Source organism: Lycorma delicatula, chromosome 2, assembly GCF_047948215.1.
Source record: "Lycorma delicatula isolate Av1 chromosome 2, ASM4794821v1, whole genome shotgun sequence".
Taxonomy (NCBI): Eukaryota; Metazoa; Arthropoda; class Insecta; order Hemiptera; family Fulgoridae; genus Lycorma; species Lycorma delicatula.
This window is the reverse complement of record NC_134456.1, coordinates 147,293,618-147,319,229: the sequence shown is the minus strand read 5'-3', so window position 1 is coordinate 147,319,229 and position 25,612 is coordinate 147,293,618. Positions and strand designations below refer to the sequence as shown.

At 29.5% G+C, this 25,612-nt stretch overlaps 1 protein-coding gene across 3 annotated transcripts in view; it reads left to right on the top strand.

The window, feature by feature from the left end:
* The window catches only part of LOC142319307 (protein lin-9 homolog), a 61,356-nt gene that overhangs the window by 12,870 nt on the left and 22,874 nt on the right, over window positions 1-25,612 (top strand). For all 3 annotated transcript variants that reach the window (XM_075356428.1, XM_075356427.1, XM_075356429.1), the window contains 7 exons: window positions 179-351; window positions 2,556-2,666; window positions 8,903-9,038; window positions 14,264-14,545; window positions 15,472-15,696; window positions 18,941-19,147; window positions 21,527-21,691. In XM_075356428.1, coding sequence (XP_075212543.1) covers window positions 179-351; window positions 2,556-2,666; window positions 8,903-9,038; window positions 14,264-14,545; window positions 15,472-15,696; window positions 18,941-19,147; window positions 21,527-21,691 — 1,299 coding nt within the window. The remainder of the gene's footprint in view (window positions 1-178; window positions 352-2,555; window positions 2,667-8,902; window positions 9,039-14,263; window positions 14,546-15,471; window positions 15,697-18,940; window positions 19,148-21,526; window positions 21,692-25,612) is intronic.

Sequence of the window (25,612 nt, the reverse complement as noted above, 5' to 3'; positions counted from 1 at the left end):
ACTTATCCTGATTTTGTTTCAGTTGTTGAGTTTAATGCTTTAAGAATGTAGGTATGTTTTTGTGTTAACTATTTCATTACTCTTGGTTTAAATTAAGTGAATTGTGAAAACAAGTAGATTAGTTACTCTTTTTTTCAATCTGTTAAGATAATTGTATTTTATATATGGTTCTTTACAGCCTCAAAGAATTAGAAAAAAGAATAAACTTTTTTATGATGATGATGTTATTAATACATTGCTGCCTCGATCTCGCGTGAAAAATCTTATTACAAAAACACCTCCAAAACCAAAACCTCCACCTCGTAGCCCTCGCACACCAAAAGCGTCTTCTCAAGAGGTGAAAAGAGAGGGGTAAATAATCTTTTTTTTCTTATTCACTTAGTATGTAGTTTATAGATAAGTTAAATTGTTAGCTGTAGTAAATTTTGTAAGTACTTAATATATGTATGTATGAATTACAAAACAATTTTTATTTGTTTTTTAATATGATTTAATAAAATTATCATAAAATATACCATTCATACTTGTTGATGTACTGTGTAGTAGTAATTATCTAATCAAATAAAATTAGTTAATAGAAAATTGTCAGAAGCAGTAAGAAGAGATAATTCCAAATTAATTCACTTTTTATTTAAGCAGTTATATAAATGGAAATTATTAAAGATAATATATATTATAAAAATAAAAACAAGCTTTGATTTAGAAATTATGAAGCATTATCTTAGACTATTTGTGTATCTTATATAGGAAAGTATAAGGTAAAAACTTATATGAAGAAAGATTGAGTGTGAGTCCATAACAGTCATAGAATTATCCCCTTTTAAAAATTTAGATAATTGTTTAATGTTTTTTATGATGGAAAGTTTTAACAAAAATATTTTTAATAATTTTAAAATTGTAAAAGGAGTTTAAATATTTGTATCCACTTTTGTTCAGCACTGAATTTTCCCATAATAAGTGGTAATAGTTAATAAAATAAAATCAAATGACATAATTCCTGTTTTTATTATTTTCTTAAACTTTGGTTTCTTACAATCTTATTTTATGTTCAATCTCCAAGCAGTCATCCAATCTCTGGTCTTCTGTATTTGAAACAAATGCTCCTTTATTCTAATTTAATTCTTTCCTATAGTTTACCTTATACATTTTAATTTGTGATTACTGTCTTTACAATACAATTTGTATTTACAATTTTGTCTTTACAATTCAATTTCTTCTCTAGTTGTGCCTGTAGTGTTTCTGAGAACACAGAGGCCTATTACCTCTAAATATAATGCTAACATTCAACTTTTGTTGATCACTTTAAATGATCATTGTGTATTATGCTCATTCAAAATCTTACATTTTTTATCAATTATTTTCTGCATATTTGTGAATGGTATTTTTATTTAAAACTTTGAACTTAGCACCTTTAATAAAACCTATTCTAAACCAAGTAGTACTCAATCTGTTATGAAGTTACCATCTTTTATTTCTAGATTGAGAAAATTTCAAGGTCTGTAAATAAAGTAATGATACTGGTTTAGAAAAACTTTTTATTTACAGTCCAATTATACATGGACTCACCTTCAAAATAGTTCCCTTGGGAAGCCACGCAATGCTTCAAACGGTTTTCCTAGTCTTCATAGCAGTTTTGGAACTCAGAAACCAGAATATCCTTCAGATGGTCGGTTACATTCTTTTTATGTTTTCTACTGTTTCAAAATGGTATCCTCTGAGGTTTTTTTTAAAGTGTGGAACAGGAAAAAGTCTCAGGGACTCAAGTCAGGTGAATAAGGTGGTTGAGGAACTACAGGAATGTTTTCCTGTTGGCTGGTCTCACACAGGCATCTCTTTTCCGCTGTCTTTCAAGAATTTCTCTGTAAACATATTGATTTACAGTCTGTCCTGTAGGCAAAACCTCCTTATGGACAATGCCGTTGCTGTTGAAGAAACAAATTAGTATGGTTTTGATTTGCTCATTTTTGCTTTTTTGGGACGTGGTGAGTTTCAAGTCTGCCACTCCTTGCTCTGGCGTTTTGTTTCTGGGTCATACTCAGATATCCAAGATTCATCACCAGCAATAACATTTTTTAGAAAATTAGGATCAGTTTCAATTAGCCTTAGAAGATTGCAGCACACTTCCACCCTGTTGTTTTTCTGTTCAACAGTGAGGTTTTTTGGGACCAATTTTGCACAATGTTTTTTAGTCCAATTTGTTTTTCAAAATTTGATGGACTGTGGTATGGTTCAAAATCAGTTGTTCTGCAATTATTCTCATAGTAAATCGCCGATCGTACCATATCAAGTCTCGCAAGGATGGTGCTACATATACCAGATGGAAAAAGAAATTGAGGAAGATTGAGGAAAAGAAAAGGAAATTGAGGTGCCAAAAAAGGCTCCAAAGTTTATCAGTAAGAAGAAAAAGATTTAATCATTCTTTATGAATGGGAAGGATTTTATGGACATGTACACATCTATGTTTACTATTTTTTGTGGCTTAATGTTTGATATAATATTCATGATCAAAGTTAGTTATTATGTAAAATGATATTAATTTAGATCTATTATTTCAGCCCTGATCGCAGACTTGGCCAAAAAATTGGAATGCGTTTGAGAAACTTACTAAAATTACCTAAAGCTCATAAATGGGTTTGTTATGAATGGTTCTACAGTAACATAGACAAGTAAGTATATAATCTTTACAATTTATACAGTTGGGAGAAAAGTTTCTTCATATTTTCAAAAGTAAAACAAGTTTTTTTTTGTATTTCAAATGAAGTTTATTTGAAATATTTTATTGGTAAAATTGTAATCCTGTCACTAGAGTTTCTGTATTTTCTGGATGGAAGAGTGTAAAAAGTAATTTTCACAAAGCTCTTTTGAAGCCCACTTTATGTTGTTAAAAGAGTTCACTAGAAATCAGAACAAATGGTAGTGTAACAGAGGAAGGTCAGGACTGTCGGTGGATGCATCAAAACTTCCCATTCATTTATATAAAATGGCTGGGAAGTATTTTATGTAGAAAGCACGTGAGCTCTCAATTTTTGATGCGTCACCAAACAATGTATGGGGGGTCTGATGTAATGATGGAAGACAACACCTTTTCCATAATCAATTCTGGTCACTTTATCTTGATTGTTTGGAGTAATCTTTTCATTTGTTGACAGAGGTAAGGCCTTCTTCACACAATTTAAAAATGTTTTGTTTATGATGTATCACTTGATACACACTTGATCTTGCTCAATTTTTCCATGATTTCATCAACTTTTTCAGTCATTGGTTAACCAGAGCGAGGTGATCATTGATAAAAAAAAATTTTCAGATTGAAAAAGCTTGAACCAGCTTTATGCCAGATGCATTGATGATACTGATGTCCATAAATATCACAAATTTTTTTAGCAGCCTGAGTTGTGTCCTTTTCTTTTTTTAATGAATTTTCAAAATATTTCTTCTTTATTTTCAAGGTGCAATAACTTTTAAACAAATAAATTAATAACCTTTTTAAAATATTCTCTGATATATCTTTTAAAAGCGTACAATTACTGTCAGATTTGATTAATATTAACAGTTATGCAATCCTAAAGCCATCTACTGGAGAATACAAAGTAATTTTTTCACAATCCCAGTATACTTGTATAATTTATAAATCTTATTAATTATTAAATCATTTTTTATGTACTTTTTTAAGGAAGTGGAACTGCTTTACTTAATATTTTAATAGTTTTAAAGTTTATTTGTTAATTAAAGCACCATTCTTAGCAGTAGCTTAAATTTATTGAAATGTTAGAAAAAAATTTAAAAAGTATGTATAGATTTCAGTTTGTTTAAAAAATTTAAAAAGTATGTATAGATTTCAGTTTGTTTTAAGTAATCTGTTCATCATCCATCAAAAAGTAATTGTAAAAACATATGTACTAATAGTTCATTTCTTATTCAATAATTAAATAATTGATATTATGTGTTAGATTATTGTGGTAGATGTTAGTGTTTTGTTAAATAAGCATTGCTTTTAAATATGATTCTTTAAATATTTTTTACTATTGTTTTATTTGTAATTAGTTCTAAATTTTGATTACCATACATAATAGGTTGTAATTATATTTTATTTTTTCATTTTTTAAATGGTCGATATATAAACAGGAGAAGTCTCTAAATTTTAACAAGATTCATGCAGCGCTGCTAGTTTTAAAACACTTCTACTACATTTACAGCAGAATACCATATTGACTAGGCTATCTACTGTACTGGAATTGTAAGTGTGCCTCTATAAGGAATGTGTTGTGCGAGAGAAAATATAGATAGTGGTACTAAAATGTCATAAAATAAGTAATGATACTTACACTACCAAAATGCAAAACTGCCACTACTATCTTAACTGCAAAATTTGTTCTTCCAACAAAATTATTTATTTATATTTTATTGAACTACTTACTGAATGTAACAGCAATAAGTTTTTCTCTAATAATATTATTTTTCAAATGATTAATGTTTTAATTTAAATTAGCCTACTTTACACTTTCTCAAAAGGGAATAAATATTTTTGCTAATACATAAATAATTATACAGAACTAATATCATACATTAGTAATTACAGAACACAATATCTCACCTTGAAGCTTGGTCCAAGGTTACCAGCTTCACCTGAGAAAACAAAATCTGTAGCATTTTCTCGGCTGTGAGACCCTTCCATTCCGCAAGTTTTTCTCAATGGAGAACAAATTACTTTCTCTCCTAACATCAGGTTTGCAAAACTGCCACTAATATCTTAACTGCAAAATTTGTTCTTCCAACAAAATTATTTATTTATATTTTATTGAACTACTTACTGAATGTAACAGCAATAAGTTTTTCTCTAATAATCTTATTTTTCAAATGATTAATGTTTTAATTTAAATTAGCCTACTTTACACTTAATAAAAAGGGAATAAATATTTTTGCTAATACATAAATAATTATACAGAACTAATATCATACATTCGTAATTACAAAACACAATATCCCACCTTGAAGCTTGGTCCAAGGTTACCAGCTTCACCTTTTCACCTGAGAAAACAAAATCTGTAGCATTTTCTCGGCTGTGAGACCCTTCCATTCCGCAAGTTTTTCTCAATGGAGAACAAATTACTATCTCTCCTAACATCAGGTTTTTAGGTTTATTCTTTGATAGCCGCCTTACTTGGGTGAAACACATCAAAAAATAAAAAACAAAATGTTCCAAACTGCTACATATGGTACGAGTTCTTAGCAACACCATTTGAAGAGCCGATAGTTCATATATGTCAATTCATGATTTTCTGTGATTGTTAAATTATTGAACTTTGTCGAAACATTTTGTGTTATTAATTTTTATGTAGTAATAACTTAATCTTGTCTACACATATCATAAATGTTGTGTATATATCAATAAGTGGCATATGCGTAAGAACTTTTGTAACAAATGTGTTTATTATATTATAAAACATATATACATGCCTTCTTTATATGTATCCATTCATACACAATTACAAATTTATTCTTGTCGAAAGGTTCTTTAGAATTTCTATAAATCTTTGAGCCTTTTGGATTTAAATACCTAAATAAAGAGGCAGTGAATTTGGCCTATGCCTCAGGTGGCTGAAACTCATGCTACGCCACTGGCCCAAGGACAAAAGGATATATAAACATCACCTTGCCATGTACAAGGTCTGTTCAAAAAATTCAATTTTTCCCACTGCTTACCAAAAGCAGTAAAAAACAATCTTCCACCATCCATATGTGTCTACAATGATTAGGTTCTGCATAGCATTTGCTCAAAATAGGTACTGTTCAGTGACTGCAGCTATTTTTACAATTATTGATAACATAAATAAAGATTTGTAGTGAAAGTTTCTGTTTGTTTGTGAAAAATTTAAAAACACAAAATTATTCAAGAAACTTACAAGAAAGACTCTCTATGGCACATACAATGGTTGCAAGTGGTTTAGGTATTTTAAAAAGATTGAGTAAATGCTGAAAATGACAATGCACATTCAAAAGACCATCAATCTCAACATGCATTCCACATTGCCCGAGTGAACAGTTTGGTGTGGTCAAATTGACATTTAAATTTTGCATAAAAGAGTGAGACTTTGGTGGGCTCCATGTCATGAAATCCTTATCAAAAAATTAGGAAAAACATTTTGTCACCACCAAGTTCATTTTGAAACTCTGACATAAGAGCAGAAAAGATAATCTTGTAAAGATCTCCCAGCAATTCTTACACTTGAAAGTGATGATTACCTTGTCAGTGATACACATGTATCTGTGTTTCATTGGCAATGATATGATGAGACACAGGTGTATATGTATGATGTGAAAAAATAAAGTCCTGATCATCCCTGAAGGGTGAAAAATCAACTCGGAAAAAAAAAAGGCATACAAAAGTTGTTAAAACACAAAAGGTGATATTGACAGTCTTTTTTTTAATCGTCAAAATCATTTTTTATTTCTAGGGTAGATTCAATCCTCACTACTACATCAGATGTTTTTGAAATGTATAAGGAAAAAATTGATTTTGGCATGACAACTTACCATGATTCCAATAGGCAGGAAATAAAAAACTTAGAATTTTTTGAAAAAGTCAGGAAAAATTGCAAAATATTTCAGAGAATTGCGTTTTTGTTACCAAATTAAGTTTAATAATGCTATTTTATTAATAAAGTATTATGCCAAAATATATTTGATATACTTTAAAGTTTGAACTTTCCCGGAATTGGGAATTGGCGACCCCATTGCCCAGCACATTGCAACTACGTGCATCAAGCAGTCATTAACATGTCCTGTTCTTTACATTCCCTAATTATTTTTTTTATAATAAAGGAGGAATATTCCAAATTTTTTCATTGGTGAAATTTTAACAAAAAGTTACCATTGAAAAATTTTAAGATTGCTAACTGTTTTCTTTGAATTTCTCACAAACCACCATGAATGGTTTTTTTTTATTTTAGATGATTAATTGCTTTTAAATGGCATCTAAAATGATGCTGTTTAAAGACCACTGGTTAGATATGAACTTATACTTTCAGAATTCAGTTGCTTGAGAGGAGGTAGACATGTGTGTCATGCTTTTTGTGTAAAAAACAATTTTGGATTGGGCAATATGGGCCAAAAGACACAGTGACTTCGCACAGTAAAGGAAAGCAGCATAATGAAATAATTAAGACAAGGAATTCTCAGCCTTCACAAAAACCTTTTTATCTTCCAGTGGTGGTACTTCAACTCAACAGACTAAAACTTTGATCAACAGCTGTGAGAACGGTGATTGTGATACATCTGTGTGTTCTTTGCTTGGATCTTCTAGTCAGATTAATACCATTTCAGCAACAAATGATACATTTCGACTTCACTTACACAAAGATGTAAAGATGATGTTTCTAAAGTGGAAATTATGTGGGTTCTCAATTTTGTACAAAATAAGTTAGCCTTAAATTCATGTGAATATATTGGTGCAACCTTTAAAATTATGTTTTCTGATAGTTGCGTAACATCAAAATTTCAGCTTGTAAGCTACTAAATGCTCTTTTGTTATCAATCGTGGTTTTGCACCACGATTTACTTTTATGGCATTCAGGAAGTACATTAGAATAATAATGACAAAATATTCTTCAAGCAAATGTTAATAATGTTTGTTTTCTGTACAAAATAAGGTGTTCTGTTCTAGTTTTCCTATTTGTATTATTTTTAGTCACAGTGAATTTAGTTTTCCTTTAAGTTGTGATCATATATAAATTTTTTTTTAAATTGAAATCTGTTTTTCGTAGCATTTTTATGCAAACCAAGCTATTAACTGTTGTAACTTTTATGTCTATTTACAAAATAATATAGGCCAGTTTTTGTGAAAATTTTTTAAGCAATATTAGGTCCTAGCCATTTATTTTTAAAAATTGCTTTAGTTTGTACAGAAACACAGAAACATTTTTATGCAAGAAACTTATTATTGTTTTTCTTTTGTACTTTGCAGGCTAATTTACTGAAACCTATTAATCACAAAAAATAGCCTAATTTTAAATGTATATTTTTAAAAAAAAACATTAAAAAATAAACTTATCTATGAATGTAATAATAAATAATAAGAAAAGGCGTGAATTGAGCAGCTGTGGGGATTGTGGAGGCTGTAAAATTATAAAATGTATGTATTTTGCAGAGTAAATGGCAGTAGCATAAATTGAGAGCGGATATTTTTACTACATTGATTAGGAAAACAAATGTTAAAATTTGGTGGGAACCCTGCTCAGGATTTCTTTACCATGACAATACCTCAGCTCACAAGTTGCTAAATCACAAGTTTTGTATCAAACGTCCAGTCATTGTTATCCCTCACCCAACCTAGCTTCTTTTTATTTCCAGGATTAAAATTGCTGTTAAAAGGACAGATTTGAAACAAAGAGAGGAAACAGATTTATATATCGCTATAAATAATCAATAATTTCTTCATCTTTTTTTTTTAGAAAGAGTTAAGCCATTTTTAACAGACCTCGTACTTATCAATTATAATAAAAAGTAAAAAATAATTTTTGGTTTTTGATAAGGTAAACACTACTCCAGTTTGTTACGTTTTTTTTTATTTTGATGTAAATTATAAAGTCTTATCAAATAAATTATGTTTAATAAAAAGGTTCTGACAACTGTGATAATGAACTGTATAAATCTGTTTCTTAATAATGATAATTTCAGTTACCATTTTTTTTTCCTATAAAATTCATAGTAGAAATTTTAATGTTCTGTCTTTTTTGAATTCAGTATGTTTAATTAAACATACAAACTTGTAATTAACCTTTATTTAATTATAGTTTAAAAAATAAAAATTTCATTTGATAATTTATGAATTATAAAATAAACTGCCATTTAAATTATTATAATATTTTTTAACTGTTATTATTACTAAGTTGAAGGTTTTTTCCAGAGCCTTGTTTGAAGGAGATAATGACTTTAAGATATGTATGAAAGAAAATTTTCCTCAATTAAAAACAAGAATTTTATCAAAAGTAGAATGGTGTAAAATGAGAAGAATGATGGGTAAACCACGTCGCTGTTCACAGGTAGGATGTATAAGAGTTAGTCTGTTAAATAGAAATTAAAATGAATCGGGCTCATTTAATGACGGATGTTTTGGTGTTTTAACATGGCATGTATAGTATAAAAAATATATGTTGTTGAATGTCAGTAACTCATAGTGTTAAGTAAATAAAGGTAAATGCTGAGTATGTAAATGGTTATCATAAAAAATGAATCTGTCTATGTCTAATCTTGGCACACAGAGCTGAACTATCCTCCATTGAAGTCATTTATAAGAAAGCCAAAATTTTGCAATAGGTTCCCTATGTGCTTGGACAAAACAAATGTACATATGAGAGGTTATCTAAAGTAAAAACTATTTCTTTGTAAAAAACTTTATTCTGAAAACTACAAATATTTTTTATTTCTCTTTAATTTACATACCTTAAACTACTTCTCTATATAATCGCCATATAAGTTAAAACATTTACTGTAGTATTATACCAGCTTCAATATATCCTCGTTGTATTCTTCTGCCGCCAGTCCATTTAGCCATTGATTAACAGCACTTTTAAGTTCATAGTCACCTGCAAATTGCTTACCGCTCAAAAATTCTTTCAATCTCCCAAACAAATGGAAATCAGAAGGAGTTAAGTCTGAATTATATGATGGATGATTGTAAATTTCCCATCCAAATGTTCATAGTAAATCACGTGTTGGACATGCATTATTGTGCAGCATGACAATGCTGTCTGTGAGTCGCCCCCCTTTTTTTCTGATTTCATCATAAACGCGTTTCAACAAGTCCTCAGTGATTATCAAGGGCCTCCCTAATTTTTCTACATCATGCACATTAATTCTGTTATTTGTAACCTTTCACAACATTTTCAGATGTTTCTTTCATTTATTACATTATTGCCATACACAGCAACCAACTGCCTATGAATTTGAGCCAGCTTAATGTTTTGATGGTTTAAAAAACATATGACTCCATGTATTTCACAGTCCGTGGCAACATCGATTTTCCTATTCATTTTATAACGTAATAACTTACACTAATTAAAGATACTAAAATGCGACAACTTACAGTCAACACTGTAGTGTGTTTATTATTAGCATGGCCATGAACGACACAAGTTCACCAACCTTAAGGAGAGAAATTTCCCAGCGGTCTTTAGAGAATCCCTTTTAGATTCATGTTAATAGTTTTACACGCATCCTAGCAGTAGAATATAATTTATTTGATTAAAAATTAACTTGCTTATAATTTATTGTTTTTATCTATTATTTTTATTAAATACTTTCACAGAAAACTGATTTAGCAGTATGGTTGTTAGATAGTAATGATTATTCTGCTGCTTCTAAAAATGTAATTTACGGATGAATAATGAAAGTTGTTGCTTTGGTGTACCAAATTTATATGTTTGTAAATATAAATTATTGAATAATTTAAAATAACGTATTATCCACTAATCCAGTTATCAAATTTTACATATTCATTAATTATATTTTCATTGTTGTTTTTTATCTTATATTATTTTTTTTCAAATGTAAGAAATTTAAATTGTTGATTTGTTACATTGATGTTTTCTGTACTTGAAAGTATGTTTATTTTCCCTATTGTGATCTGTAAAATTATATTTTTTATTTTATTATATATTTGTAATGTTCCTGAAACCATTTTTAGAAAAAATTATGTATGTCATTGCTACATTTTGATTTTCATGCAGTTTTGCTCCTTTTTTTAAATAAAAATCCCTTCTTTTGAAGCTGCATTACGAGTGAAATTGATGAAGTGGAATACAAAAATTTGTGAAAACAGGCATAAAATTGTCAGACCATATAATTTCCAGTTTGCAAACAAGCAGGGTAAGCTGGTATCTAATGATATATAAAAGGTTATACATGAGGTAACATTTGCTATCAATTAGTGAACTATCCCCAGAATCTGTAAGGAAAACTGTAAAAACAGATTTCTAAAATTATGTAAAATATTTCCAAAATCATTTCCTATTTGTATTCTATAATTTGTTTGAGTTAATAAACAATAATTTTAAGTAAAAATTATTGTCATTAATGTTTAAAAACCCAATGGTGTATTTGAAATAAAGTCTGTCAAGGGCGAAACCAGGTAAGTTATGCAATATTTTTTTTAATTTGTAGTAGATATGCTTTGTAGAAGTGAACATTGTAGAAAGCAAATTTTTTTCAATGAACTTCAAAATTAATTTTTATTAGTTTTACTTAGAATTATTATTTTCATTCAAGAGTGAATGTTTAGGTTATTGGGTTCTCTATTATGTGAGCGTAGAGCTGTCCTAATGAACAGTAAATGGCATTTATCTGAGTAACCTTTACATTAAATGTTTCTGCCTGTTTACATCATGTAAATTGCTCTTAATACAACTCACAAGGTTTATTAGTAAAGATTAGTGAATTAATTTTTGAAAGTGAACTGAATAATCAATATCTATTTGCACATGTATATCTGTTTCTTTTAAATTATTAAAGATTGCCCTTATTGATCAATTAATTGCCTTATCTGAACTTATCTAATTATTTTTTTGAACTACATGAAAATCTGTGAAAAAACTTAATCACAAATAATTTGTTTAACTTAAAATTTAATATTTACTTGTCTTCCCAATCTTACATCCTCCCAATACTTCATTCTAAATTATGCTGCTTCCCTTCTCTCTTCTGAGTAGCCCTCTCCTGTTATTAGCATTTCATTTTAATAAAAAAATAATAAATTGTATAACAGAATTAATTGAAACATACATATATTGTAAAATTATTATTATTTGATTTCTAATGAAATAGATAAAAATATGGTGACAGTAGTGTAGTTAAACTATACAATGTATGGGATTAAAATAATTATATAAGCAAATAATAAATAATAAGCAATTCTGCTTATTTTGTTAAATTGTATAATAATCTATGAATTTGATTTTTCTTTTCTCACTTGAACCCTTATTTTGTATCTGAAATGAATTGTTTGTTGTATCAGAAGTTGTTGAACTAATAAAATTACTAATTATTCTGAATTTTCTTGAATGTTTAAATTAGATATTGCAATGTATACAATTAGCATTAAATTTTGGTATACTGCTAATACAAGTTAACAAGTTGGAGAAATGTTTAAAGCTGTTAAAGGGTTTGCATAGATAAGGAAATCATTTATGGTTTTGTTTTACTATTGTGAGTATTTTACAATTATATGAATTGTGACCCATAATTGCAGGTTTGATTTACAAAAAAATTTATCATTACAAATTATATATATTATTTTATGTAATATTATATTTATATAAGTTATATTAATTTGTGGATTAGCAAGATTTAATAAAGATGATATACACAAGCTCCCCAGACACTGGAAAAAATGTCTAAGAGACTATGTAAGGTAAAGAGAATAAGAGACAAAGTAAATGTTTTTAACATTTATTAGTATAAAATGAAAATAAAACCAGGCTATTGCTTACTTTACTTAGTCTCCATGAAGTTCTAGACATTTTTCTTAGTGTGTTTGTGTATCCCGTCTTCATAAAAAGTTAAAGGATATGTCACAAACCAATTGCACACAAACTTTACTTTGTTTTTACTGTGAAATTGATATCCTCTCAATGCTTCCCAAGTGCCTCTTTCAATGGTCCAATTAAAAAGAAATCACAGGAGATTAAATTTGGGCTGTACAGGGGATGCTCTAGGTATCCCAGAAAATTTTGTCCACTTTATGCCAAGTCCTAATGGCTCTGTGAGATTTCGTTTGTTGTGAAGGAGAACCAGCAACCACATCTTTGATGTGCAACCACATCTTTGATGTGGTTGCTGACATTGCTTTTGTTCCTCCAGGCAGCTTTCACTTTGTCCAAGAGCTGGCAGCAGTACACAGCTTTTAAAATACAATGTTCATGGAGAAAATCGACAAGCAGTATTTTATTTTCCAGTCGTAAATGACAGTAATGGGACAGTAAGGACTTTTCCAGCTTACAGATGTGTTTTTGCTTTCATAGGACAACGCTCAACATTTCTATGCCACTCCATACTCACATATTTCAACTCAGGAGTATATTGATGGACCCTTGTCTTATTACACATGACTATTCAGTAGGAAAAACTATTCCCCTCCAAAATCAATTCAGAAGTCTTTAGCAAATTTTGTGTTAGGACTGTTTCTGATTTTGAGTCAGAAGTCATGGAACCCATCTTTCACAGAGTTGACGGAACGTGAAGTACATAGTAATAATGGTTTGGGCATTTTCATGACTGATACCCACTTACAAAATGATTTCATCAACCTTAAGACTTCATCTTAATCGTTATCTTCAGCGAGGAGGGGGTTGATCAAATTTGCCATCTATCACACTGAATGCTTATTGTGACTCATTTTCTACAGCTTCATACTCCTTTAAATTTGTTAGCTCAGACTTAGGCTTGGGTATATGACTGTTATATCCTCAAACAATGCATGCAGTCTAGTTAAAATTTTAAAGTTTTATACCCTCATTGATGAGAAACTTCTTGATAATATGTTGCACAATTAATTTGTTGTGATATGAATCTGCTGACCTGAAAGATGTAAATGCCAAGATGGCTGGATCCATCCTCTCCCAACATCTCCACAGTTCTATATCTCTGTGCCTGAGCCGTAAAAACAGTAGTTTGGTTTATATTTGACTGACCTTCATGTGTCCCAAGGGCGGACTGAACACTGTGGAATGTGATCAGTACGAGGGCAAGAAGATGACCTTCATTAAAACCACTACTGGCAAGGAACGGAAGGGGTGGTGTACCAACCGGACACGCTACGATGGTGGGATCTTCTTCCCTCGGGGGGGATCGAGATGACCTTCATGTGTTTGGTGCGGGGGTCTTCTATCTTCCGTGTGTAGGCTTGTAGCTTAGTTCCTGAGGGCTATCTGGTAGTATTAGGTGTCTAATGTCCTCTTTGAAGGCAAAATTACTAATGTAGATGTCTCTCGTGGCATCTCACGAGGCCGGATTGAGCACTGTGGGTTATGATCAGTTTGAGGTCAAGAAGATGACCTTTGATTAAACCACACTTGGCTAGGAACAGAGGGGGTGGTGTAGCGACCAGACACACTATGAGGCGTGATCTTCTCCCCTCAGGGGGGAATCGAGATGACCTTCATGTTTGTGATTTTTTATAAATTTTCCATTCTAAAAAGCATAAGAATTATACAATAAACCTTTTAAAGTTTTGTGAATTTTCTATTTCACAATGTCTTTGAACTTTTTACAGGCATTTTTTGATGAAGAACGTAAAGAACTGGAAAGAAAACGAGCAAAGATCAGAATGTTACAACAGAGGAAAGGTAGTGACCTATCCGGATGTAAAGATTTACCAAATGAAATACCATTACAGTTAGTCATAGGATCTAAAGTCACAGCACGATTACGTAAGCCACAAGATGGTTTATTTACTGGAAGCATTGATGCTGTCGATACTTCAAATAACACATACCGCATTACATTTGAAAGACCTGGTCTTGGAACTCATTCTGTACCTGATTATGAAGTACTGGTAAGGACTTAAAATATTGCTTCTTTTTAATTACTGTGTTTAGTTCACTATATACTTAATTTTTCTGAAGAAAAAACACAACACTTTTTTAGCTCAGTATCTATTACCCTAACACATCTGTTGGTACTGTAAGTTTTCTGGACATGTTTCTAGTACAGCATATTCATCATTTAATTGTAAAATCATGAAAATTAATTGATGTTACATACTTCTCTTAAAGGACACTATATTTTAACGATATTGTACTATATTTAACTCTGGTTTTAATTATTGAAATCAGTGAATATTTTTTCAAAACAATTTTAATAAATTTAAACAATTACTCTTTAAAATCACACAAATTTTTACTTTTTGCCTTTGTATTGGGGAATCATTTATTACTACTTTCATTATGATGTATTAATTTAATTTCTGTTTCACGATTTCAAAAAAAAAATTAATGAGAGCTCCTTCATGAGCTGTTATAGTGATTATGATAAATTACAACCAGAATTTATCCAATTGCATATATACAGAGTTAACCTTACTGAACAATATAGAAACAGGACTTGTACAAAAGCTTGGAAATAACATACAATAAAGATATGTCAAACCAACAGACCAACCATTGATCCAAGTATACTCTGACCTCATACTAAATGTATGAATTAATTAACTTAAAATGGGAAACAAAAAATATTACCACTTCTAATGGGGCTGCATATAAGCTTTAAAAAGAATCTACTAAACCATATCTCAATTTTATTTATAAAGCAGGCTTTTTAATTACTTTAAAAAAGTAATTTTGAATTTTTTAATTAACTTTTTACCTGAATAGTGTGGTATAACAGTATTACTAATGAGTATTTTTTATTAATAATAAAACATTGGGTCATTTTAGTCTATTCTTTTAAGTGGCTTGAGTTAAATTTTCTTTTTCTTTGCAGTCAAATGAGCCTCCAGATACAATAGCAGTAACAAGCTTTTCAATGGCATACAGACCTCGCCCTGGTTCACATTCAACACCTGCTCCTCGTATACCTCCACCAATTTACCCTCGTCTAACTGCAGATCCTATGCTATCTTCTGGTCAGACACGACCAATTAAATTATGTCCTATTGCACCAGATGGCACTATTGGAGGATATCCTGTCAAAATATTAGAAAAAATTGTGAGTATCTCTTGAGTAGCTAACTTTATGGTAGTGATACATGTAAAATTAGAGAACAATATAAATAGAAGTAATCAATTTTATATTTTCTTTTGTGTAATTTTCTCATTAGATGCTTAGTAATCTAATGTTTGTATTTTTATTATGGTAATGATAAGATTTGAAATTAGGTGCCTCTGGATTTAAGACAGCATGCAGTGATGGACTTTCTTTGGGACACTAGGAATAAGTGGTAAAAAGTAACTCTGTACTGGTGAATTAGAATGCTCAGGCTTTAAAACAAGTAACCAGTGTTCCATCATTAAGCTATTACTACGAGGTCTGTAAAGAAAGTAATGAGACTGTTTCAAGAAAACCTTTTATTTACAATCCAATTATACATGGACTCTTATCACCTTCAAAATAGTTCCCTTGGAAATTCATACAACATTTCAAACAGTTTTCCCAATTATCACAACAGTGTTGGAACTCATAAACTGCAATATCCATCAGATGGTCGGTTACATTTTTTAAAATGTTTTCTACTGTTCCAAAATTTGAACGTTTTTTTTAAATGAGAACAGGCAAAAATCGCAGGGATATAAGTCAGGTGAATAAGGTGTGGTTTAGGAACTACAGGAATGTTTTTGTTTGCCAATAACTCATTAATTGGGAGTGCAGTGTGACAAGATGCATTGTCATGATGCAGCATCCAGTTGTCTTTGATGGTGGTCTCATGCGTGCAACTCTTTTCCGCAGTCTTTGAAGAATTTCTCAGTAAACACATCATCTCAGATGACACAGTATCATCTCCATACCCCCGTTTCAATTTTCAAAAAGTTTCAGTAGCATTCTCACCTAGTTACACGAAACTTGATTGCACAACGTTGCTCATAATTAGTATCACTCATTTTTGTAAAGCATGACAAAAACTTGTTTCTCAAAAAGTTTGTTTACATCTCACATGGCAACAATTGACTAAAACTATTAATACCTAATATAAATCAGATGTTCATATAACCATATGTTTATTAGTAACTTAACAGTGTTGCTACTTTGGCTGCCAAAAAAAAAATAGTCTCATTACTTTATTTACAGATTTCATATATATGATTTTTATTGTGTTTTTTAAACCACAAAAATACAGCCAGCAAAAGTGTACCAGAATACTTATTTTATGGTAGGACTTTTGTAGTGTTAAGTTCCATTAACACACTTAATCAAGTTTAAAATTACAGTTTTTCACATCAGTAACATGATCTGTCATGTTCCTTGCTAAATGACAGGTCCAGAATGAATTTGTTGCAGCTATTTCCTTGGAGCTAAAAAAAATGTTATACACAGGATAATTCAGGAGGAAATGGAAATAATTTGAGAATTGATTCTAAAGCTTGAAATAAGGAAAAAAGTACATCAAATATATGTCCAAAGACACTTTATTAAGTTACGGTTAACAAAAAATTTTGCCCAGATTTCGGTTCCTCTGGTGAAATGAAATCATATTCAAACTTTTAAGGCGTTATATGAGGGATAAACTTAATGCTTTCTTATGTGTTTTAACCTAAAAAATTGAATAAAACAGATCCAGAACTGTATCTTCCATAACAGAAAAATTATTTTACAAAAAACACATTTTTTTAGATTTGATGTACATTATTATTTTTAATAAATGATTGACACAAACAGTTGAAATAGAACTTTGGTTCATTAAGCATGTTTGAAAAACTGTACATGTTTTTAATAAATAGTAAGTGTCTGGTGGATTTTATTTTATCAGTATTATAAGTAATAATAATTAATGAACATAAAATACAATGTTAGTAAACAGAACTCGCTAGTTGACAGGCTTCTTTCGATGTTTACATTATTTTCAGATCAGATTTTTCATATGAACTACTGTGGTGATAAACTGCATTTTAATAAAACTTTGAGATCACTTGTCATGAGGTCAGATCATGACAGGTAAAAATATTTTTTCCTGCTGTAGTAATTTATATTTAATAAACTATTAATAAGAAAAATATCTAAATTTCCTCTAAGTTGGTGAGTCTATTCACTTAATGCAGTGTTTGGTGGTTCATTTATTATTGATTTTTTTGTAATGTATACAGTGAACCAGATATAAAAAGAATAGATAATGACCTCCAAAGTTGTCATATATCTTACTCTTTTTATTTTCATATTTTTTGGTTTACCGTGTGTGTGTGCACACGCGCGTGCGCTTGTGTTTTACATAAATGTGAAATTACATTTAGAATTTTTGCTAAGTGTTAAACTGTACATAATCACTTTAGGTTTAAAAAGATTTAATTTATTTGTGGCGTAGAGTTGAAGTAAGCCTATGCGCGGATTGTTAGTGGTCAGAGTTTGTCGATTAGATTGGGTTAACTATAATTTTTTTCATAACCCTGTTATTTTATTTTTAGTTTATGTATTAAATTTGTGTAATAGGAGGTGGACTAGTGCAAAAAAGCACATATACTTTTATAAATTATAATGTATGTATATGTAAATTACTCTGAATAAATAAATAAACTAATTCCATTTAATTAATTTATTCATTTTATTGTCATATTACAAAGAAAACTGTTGTGTATTTTTATTATCCATATTTTTCTTTTAGTAATTTTGAAATATGCATAGTTTTCTGTTTTTTCTTTTATAATAATGGTGTTTTTACAAATTTTGAAAAAAGAAAGGTGTGATTAACAAATTTTAATTGATAGTTTATGAATGATAAAGATTGTTAAAAAAAAAATTAAAAAAAGAATTAAAATTAATTTAAAAAAAAAATTTTTAATTTTAAAATTAAAATTAAAGAATTAAAAAAATTATTTGCTTTGGGTGAAATGCTTATTTCTATAAAACTCCACAATTGAAGGCTTGAGAAAATGCGAAATTATATGTTGCACATCATGATTAAATATGTTTTGTTTTTCTTTATTCTAAATGTACAGTGATAATTTGAAAAAAATATTAAGCCTTAATAAATATCTTGTAATTATCAGCAGGTATGATTTAAAGACCCTATTTTAAATCTATAGAATTAATGCCATTTCAATTCAGAATAAAAGATGAATTTATTATTTAATTTTTTTTTTTTAATATTCTATTGAAAGGAATAAATTAGATAAAAGCTATATTTTTTCTACTTTCCTTGATTTTAATTATAATTTTTGTGTAAGATTGATAAATTTATTAGCTTGTAAATTTCTTTGTGTCTAACAACACTGAAGTAATTAAAATTGTATTTAAAATTTTTAAGGTACGTTTAAACAAAATTTTAAATATAAAGCAGTTAAAAATAGATTGTCTGCGGTCGATGAATGCTGAAGTAGAAAGAAAAAAATCATTTGGTGAACTTATTACAGAAGATTTCCAGAAGTCTTATGCACATGTTGTTATCGAACTGGATTTCATCAATAAGAACCTAAAAAATATGTTAACTGACGTTCAACAGTATTGTCAAGAGGTAAATTTAATTAGTTATTATTCTGTTTACATTTAAAGCCAATAGGTAAAACACGAAACAGCTTTCTTACTATTCTTAAAATACTTTAAACTGGCAAACGTTCAGAATTATAGAATGTGAAAAAAATTACAAGAACAGTAAAGGGTAGAACAGCAGAACAGTAAAAAAAAAAAAAAAAAATTTGATCAATCAATATGTGATTAGGTAGATCTTAAGAATTGATATTAATATTAAAATCAACCCTTGACTTGCTTAGTTATCAATACTAATTCTGAAGCCTCATTACTTCTTACAAGATTGTTTAAATGAGCTTAATACCAGTCACACTGGTCAGAATTAACAGATAATGATACATTCAGCTTTAGAGATCTATTGATATGTACGTCTAATAATGTAAGACGCTTCCTCATAGATTGTAGAGCGAAATAACAATTTCTATTCAGATATAAAATGGGGTTTGAATTTGTTCTGAAAGTATAACTGTGACCCTAACTAATTGAAATCATCTTAAGTTTACTTGACATACTTAAAATATTTAAAATTCTGTTATTATTGGTTTATTAATCAAGGTTTTCTGTTAAATTTTTATTCTTTTAACTAAGCTTGCATGCCCTCTTAAATTATTCATTGTTTATTTTAACGTTTACTTCTTGTAAATACAGTACTTTACCAACTTTGGTACATAAGAATGTTCATAATTTAAAAATTGAATACCCAGACTATCTTTAAAAACAAAAATTTATTTCAAAAAATAAATATATGGTGGGCAAAATATTTATAATATAAATTTTTGTAGGATGGTTAAATTTTTATTTTCAGTCTTTTCTAACCTTTGTGATAAACCTTTTGGTTCCAGGAATAGACTAAATGGCTCAAGTGTTACAGTAAAAGAAAGATTTATAGGCCTAAATATCTGTATTGTAGTTTGAAAAAAAACCAAGATACTCTAAATTAGAAGTTAATTAATTTAATTTAATTAACATTTGTTTTGCAGTATTTGGTTTCTTCAGCAATCTCCCTACTTCCCAATGAATCAATAGATAGTTATTTATGCAACTAGATAGGGCAGTAAGGTTGTTCTTTACATGAATTTTAAACTATTTTTTCTTTGTAAAGATGTTTTAAAATAAAAATTAACGCTAGATTTCAAAATGCATGAAGTACCTAGCTATATTAGTATGCAAAAACAAAATCCTGTATGTACTTGCGTTTAAATTTATCTATATTATATCAGTAAAGCAAAATAGCAAGGAAGTCACAGCTAAAAATAAGCCCTGCTTAATATTTAAACTGGAAATCATCAGTTCTGTAATTGTGATATTCCTTTTTCAAATGACAGTTTCACGAAGTTGGATTTTATACATGCTGTTTATTACATCAACTAGTTTCTGTTAACTAAGGTCACATTATGTAATACATTTTTTATTGCTAAATTTATTTTAATTTGTATATAGACAGTTTTTATGTTTTCTCTGTTACATCCCCTACAAAGACATGTGTGGATGTACACTTTTGCTTTTTCTGTGTGATTTCACCAATGTTTATTTCTATATATTTTTAATTTTATTTTTTTTTATATGATTTTTGTTAATTTAAAAAACATTATGTTGAAGCACATTTGAAAAGTGACAATAATGAGTCTAATGATATTTTAGAGTTTTATATGAATGTTATTTAATTTTATACAGGTATTAATTAATTTCCAATTTTTAAATAAGCAGTTTCATTGATTAGTATTTAATAAGTTTGCAACAAATTAATAAATAATTAATGACAATATCCTCTTATTGAAAGTATAAAAATATACTTTCCTCTTCAAAAAGGTGAAAACTTCACCAAAATAATGACAAAACATCCAGTATCTTTGTAGTTTTCTAGTTTTGGTATATAACACGATGGGATGTCTATCCAAGAAGTAAACATATCTTCTTTTATTATAGCTACAGATCCTTGATACCCTCCAAATTTCCCTGTTCTCTGTTGATATACTTAATCTCAAAAGAATTTCCACTGCAAGAATGGTCATAAAACCTTCGGGTGCGATTACAATGCTATCTATAGATATTTTTTTCTCAGTTGTTTCAAGTTTTGATTTTAATGATAATCTGAATTTACTAGGTAATGAAGAAAAGTGTGTGGGAGCTAGGTAGAAAAAATACAAAGAGTAAATATCAGTTATGTTCACAAAACTTAGATTAACTGATGACTGATAATATTTTATAGTCATTTAGTCCCTTCCAAGGAAAATAAAATGACCAAGAATATCATGATAATAAAAGATTGATGGATAAATATGTATGAAAATGTGGCAGTACAACCTCCAATTTTTCCCTTTTTTATTTTATTAAAAGATGCATTTAGTTTCATATATTGTTATAGATTAATCCGAGGATTAATGTAGCTGCAATATTAACACCAGTGCATTTGAAAGAACAGAGTATGATCGATGCTCGGGATATGGTTGCTCGCAATAGCACTACTACTAAAGATCCTAAAGTTATAGAACTTATTACAGATCTGATGTCACTTATGTTACAGGTTAAGGTAAGCATTTTTTATTAATTTTAATTTGATCGTAAGGCATATTTTAGAAATAATAGAGATTGCACTTCAACTTGATGTATTTTTAGTAGATTTGAGCTGTTTGATATATTTATATATTGTGGCTCACTGAGCTCAGTTTTTCCTTGTAAATCTTTTTCTAGTTTTTATTAAAAACCTTAAGATCTTTTCCTACTGTTTTTAGTATCTACTTCGTAGAGTTTAATCGTCAGTTTTGTTTGATATCTTTGCATTCTTAAACAAAATGATTCAGTGCTCATTGGCTTAACTTGATTGTAGATCGTATATTTATTACGCTAATAACTGGAATATCTGTCTGCCTTTTGTAAAAATGTATTTGTTATTTATGAAAAAAAATATTTTTCATGATACTTGTTAATGCTTTTTTTTCTTCCTGCTCTCATTAATTTTTGAGGCTTGGTACTTTTTTTACCTGGTCCAAAGAAGTTAAACTAAATGTTGGTGTACATTTAAAGTAAGAACTCATTCAAATGTCATTCATTTAGCAGTCAAGTTTTAACTGTCACAGACAATGTAATAAACCTTTTGCATTTGATTTCCTGCCTGCATCTTACATCATGCTATATTATCCAAGAAACTGTACTGTGGAACATTATTATTCATGAACTAGTCATAGCACAGTATATCTGAGGATGAAGCTTAATAACTCATTTCAAGATTACAGTATAAACAAATTTAGCGTGGTTTTATTTCATTCTATCGCTTTTTCTAATAACCGGTTGATTTAATTTCAGTACTGAAATATTTCTTCAAAAAACTAAAGAAAAACGTAACGGAAATACTTTTTGGCTTTATAATTATATGAAATGCAACAAAACAATTCTACTGATATGCTCTATTAACACTATAAAAAGAAAAAAAATACTTTATTTAAATAAATTAAAATTATATAACTTGTTTGTTCTTTTTTTTAGTACTAAATACGAGGCTTGAACAAAAACACTCAAAATTTTTTAATTTCCCAGGCTGTGAAAGTCCAATTGTCACAATTCTTTTTGTATTTATACTTTTGTTCCTAACATTTGTTTACATTGGTATTGGATGCTTAGTTTGTTGCTGGCTGTCAAAAAGATTACTCATGTTTTGGTATGGTCATTAATTTTTAACTTGTGGAAATAACAGGACAAAGAATTTGCATTAAATTTTGCTTTAAGAGTAGAATAAGGTGCAGCACTGCATTGGAAATGTTGAATGTTGCTTTTTGTGATTCTATAAATAAAACAAGCGTTAACATGTGGTACAAATGTTTCCAAGAGGGCCAGCTGCAAAGACGAAAGATGGATGTCCCAGCGCATCAATGGACAATTGCTGAATCATTATCAGAGAGCCGATAATGATTACTACCTGAAAGTTTTACATTGTTTGCATGAAGCAGTGTGAAGAAAACACTTGTATTTATGGCAAACAAATCATGGCAATTGCTAATGCTAATGCAATCATGCTAATGCACCTGCTCACACTTTACTTTATGAAGTTTTGGCCAAAAACATTATGATGCCTTGGCCACCATATTCACCAGACATGGCCCCTGTGGCTTCTTCGTCTTAGCCAAGTTGAAAAGAACAATGAAAAATAACATTTTACCAACATTGAAGAGATAAAAGACAAATCGCTGAAGGAGCTAAACACCATACCAGAGCCATTTCAAAGATTGGAAAAAGCACTGGCACAAATGTATTATATCTGAAAACAAGTACTTTGAAGGTTACAAATCAATATTAATAAGTAAAAAATTTTTAAGAAAAACTAAAATTCTGTGTATTTTTTTTAAACCTTGCATACTGTTGTACAATTTTTTTATTTTAATTGTTTCTGTTATTACTCCAAATTAGAACTGGTATTGTACATTAACTTAATAACAAAATTTTATTATGTGCGTACTATTATTTTTAAAGTGTCTGCTCTGTTTTCTATTTGTTCTCATATCCATAGTTTTTGGTCCTGACATCTGATAGAAAATAGAGATTCCACTGTGTTTTGTTTCAATACAGTTTATTAATTATCAATTTAAAAATGACTGTTCTACTAAGTGTCTCAGAAATAAAGTGTGAATTAGGATCATTTTAAATTATAAAAAATCTAAAAACCAACTTTAGATAATTATCTGTAACTTCACAGTTAATTCACTAATTGTCAAATTAGTTTGTTTTAATGTAAAGTTAAAACTTGCTAGCTAGCATAATCTGTTATTTAATTTAACAAAAATTAAATGAAAATATAAATTATTCAGCGCATTTTAAGAGTTAATAATAAATAACAAGACAGTGTTGCATGTGTTAAAATTTTTTTCAAACATTAATGTAGGTACTAGAGTTAGTGATGATTTTAAATGAACACACCAGTGCAATGTAATGACAGGGGATCGTCAGTTGAGCAATGGCTACTATGCAGGAGAAAGCAATGTGCATACTATGATTTCATAAAAGCTGATCTGTTATTACTGTTTAGAGTATGGCCTTGATCATCCTTTTAAAATTATATTAAACATTGGTATCAACTGTTTAAGGATACAGAATTCTAGTACAAAAATGGGCTAGCTGAATCTGCCATCTCCCAGGAAGTTACGGTTCCAGTAAGAGAAACTTTTCAGAAAAGCCCAGGTAAATTGATTTGTGTGAATTTAGAACTGGGAATACCACAGTTGACAGTTGTGAAGGTTCTACACAAGTACCTAAAACTTAAAAAAAAGCGGTTTGTTCATGCAGTTAACCTTCATAGTTGTCAGATTTCGGGTAGCTAGTTAGTACCCTCGTGCCATCTGACAAAAAACACAATGCGACAGCTTGAAAATTAACATTTGGTATGTGTTAAGTGCTTATGAAGTAATCGGGTCATTCTTCTTCCCTGAGGCAACAGATAACTAACACTAGTTATCTACAAGTGTTGCAGGAGTATGCAGTATTCACAAACTGAACATTGGCAACCAATGTTTACTACCAAGATGGCACACCACCACACTGGACTTTACACATTACTTTCTATTTAAACATCTTCCTCAAGGTTAGATTGTGATGGATCATTTCCGTGGCCACCTCAATCCTCATAGAAGTTGATTATACTTTCTACCATTTATTTTGTTTGAAAAAACTGTCATTGTTCACCTTCAAACTTTTGTAATTCTCATTCACACTTTTGGTCAACTTTACAGTGAGATTCATTGTAATGTTTCTGCAAACAGCAAAAATGTCACCCCATTTTCTTTCATACCAGTTGATAAAGAATTAAAATCGCTACAAAACAACTCTTGGAAAAGTTGTGATACAAACATAGGTTGTAGTATATATACTTTATCTGGAATCCTTCACACATATCTGGGTCAGATGTCGGATACCACTAAGAATAAAGCAATTCTCACACCAGTGCAGTTAAGACAGTGACTGAAGTGAGTAATATATAATGAATTATTAGTTGATTTGGTATACTTACTTTTGGAAATGTAGCGGGAATAATAATTAAAATTATATAAGTTATATAGTCTCAGACTGGGTTTGAATAGCTTAATGATAGAAGGAAAAAAGATTTGTTAGGTAATCAATATCCCTATAACTTCCAGTTATATTGGGTTGTAATCTTGACAAGATGAAGGTTGTTTGTCATTATCCAGTGCATCATTCTCTTGTTCTTTTAGGCAGACTGTCTGCTTAAGCATTTAGTTCTTTAATTTTTAAATTCACTGTCTGTCAGATCTTTGCTAATCTTTAGTTTATATTAATTATGTAGCAGTAATAAAAATATAATAATTGTTACTATTATTGTTAACAAAAATAAAAATTCTCTTTAACAGTATAAGATGTACGAGGGTTACCTCGTTGAAATATAATGCTACTTGTCTTCAAAACAGATGTACTAAAAGTCACAAGTACAGACTAGCATGTTACCAAA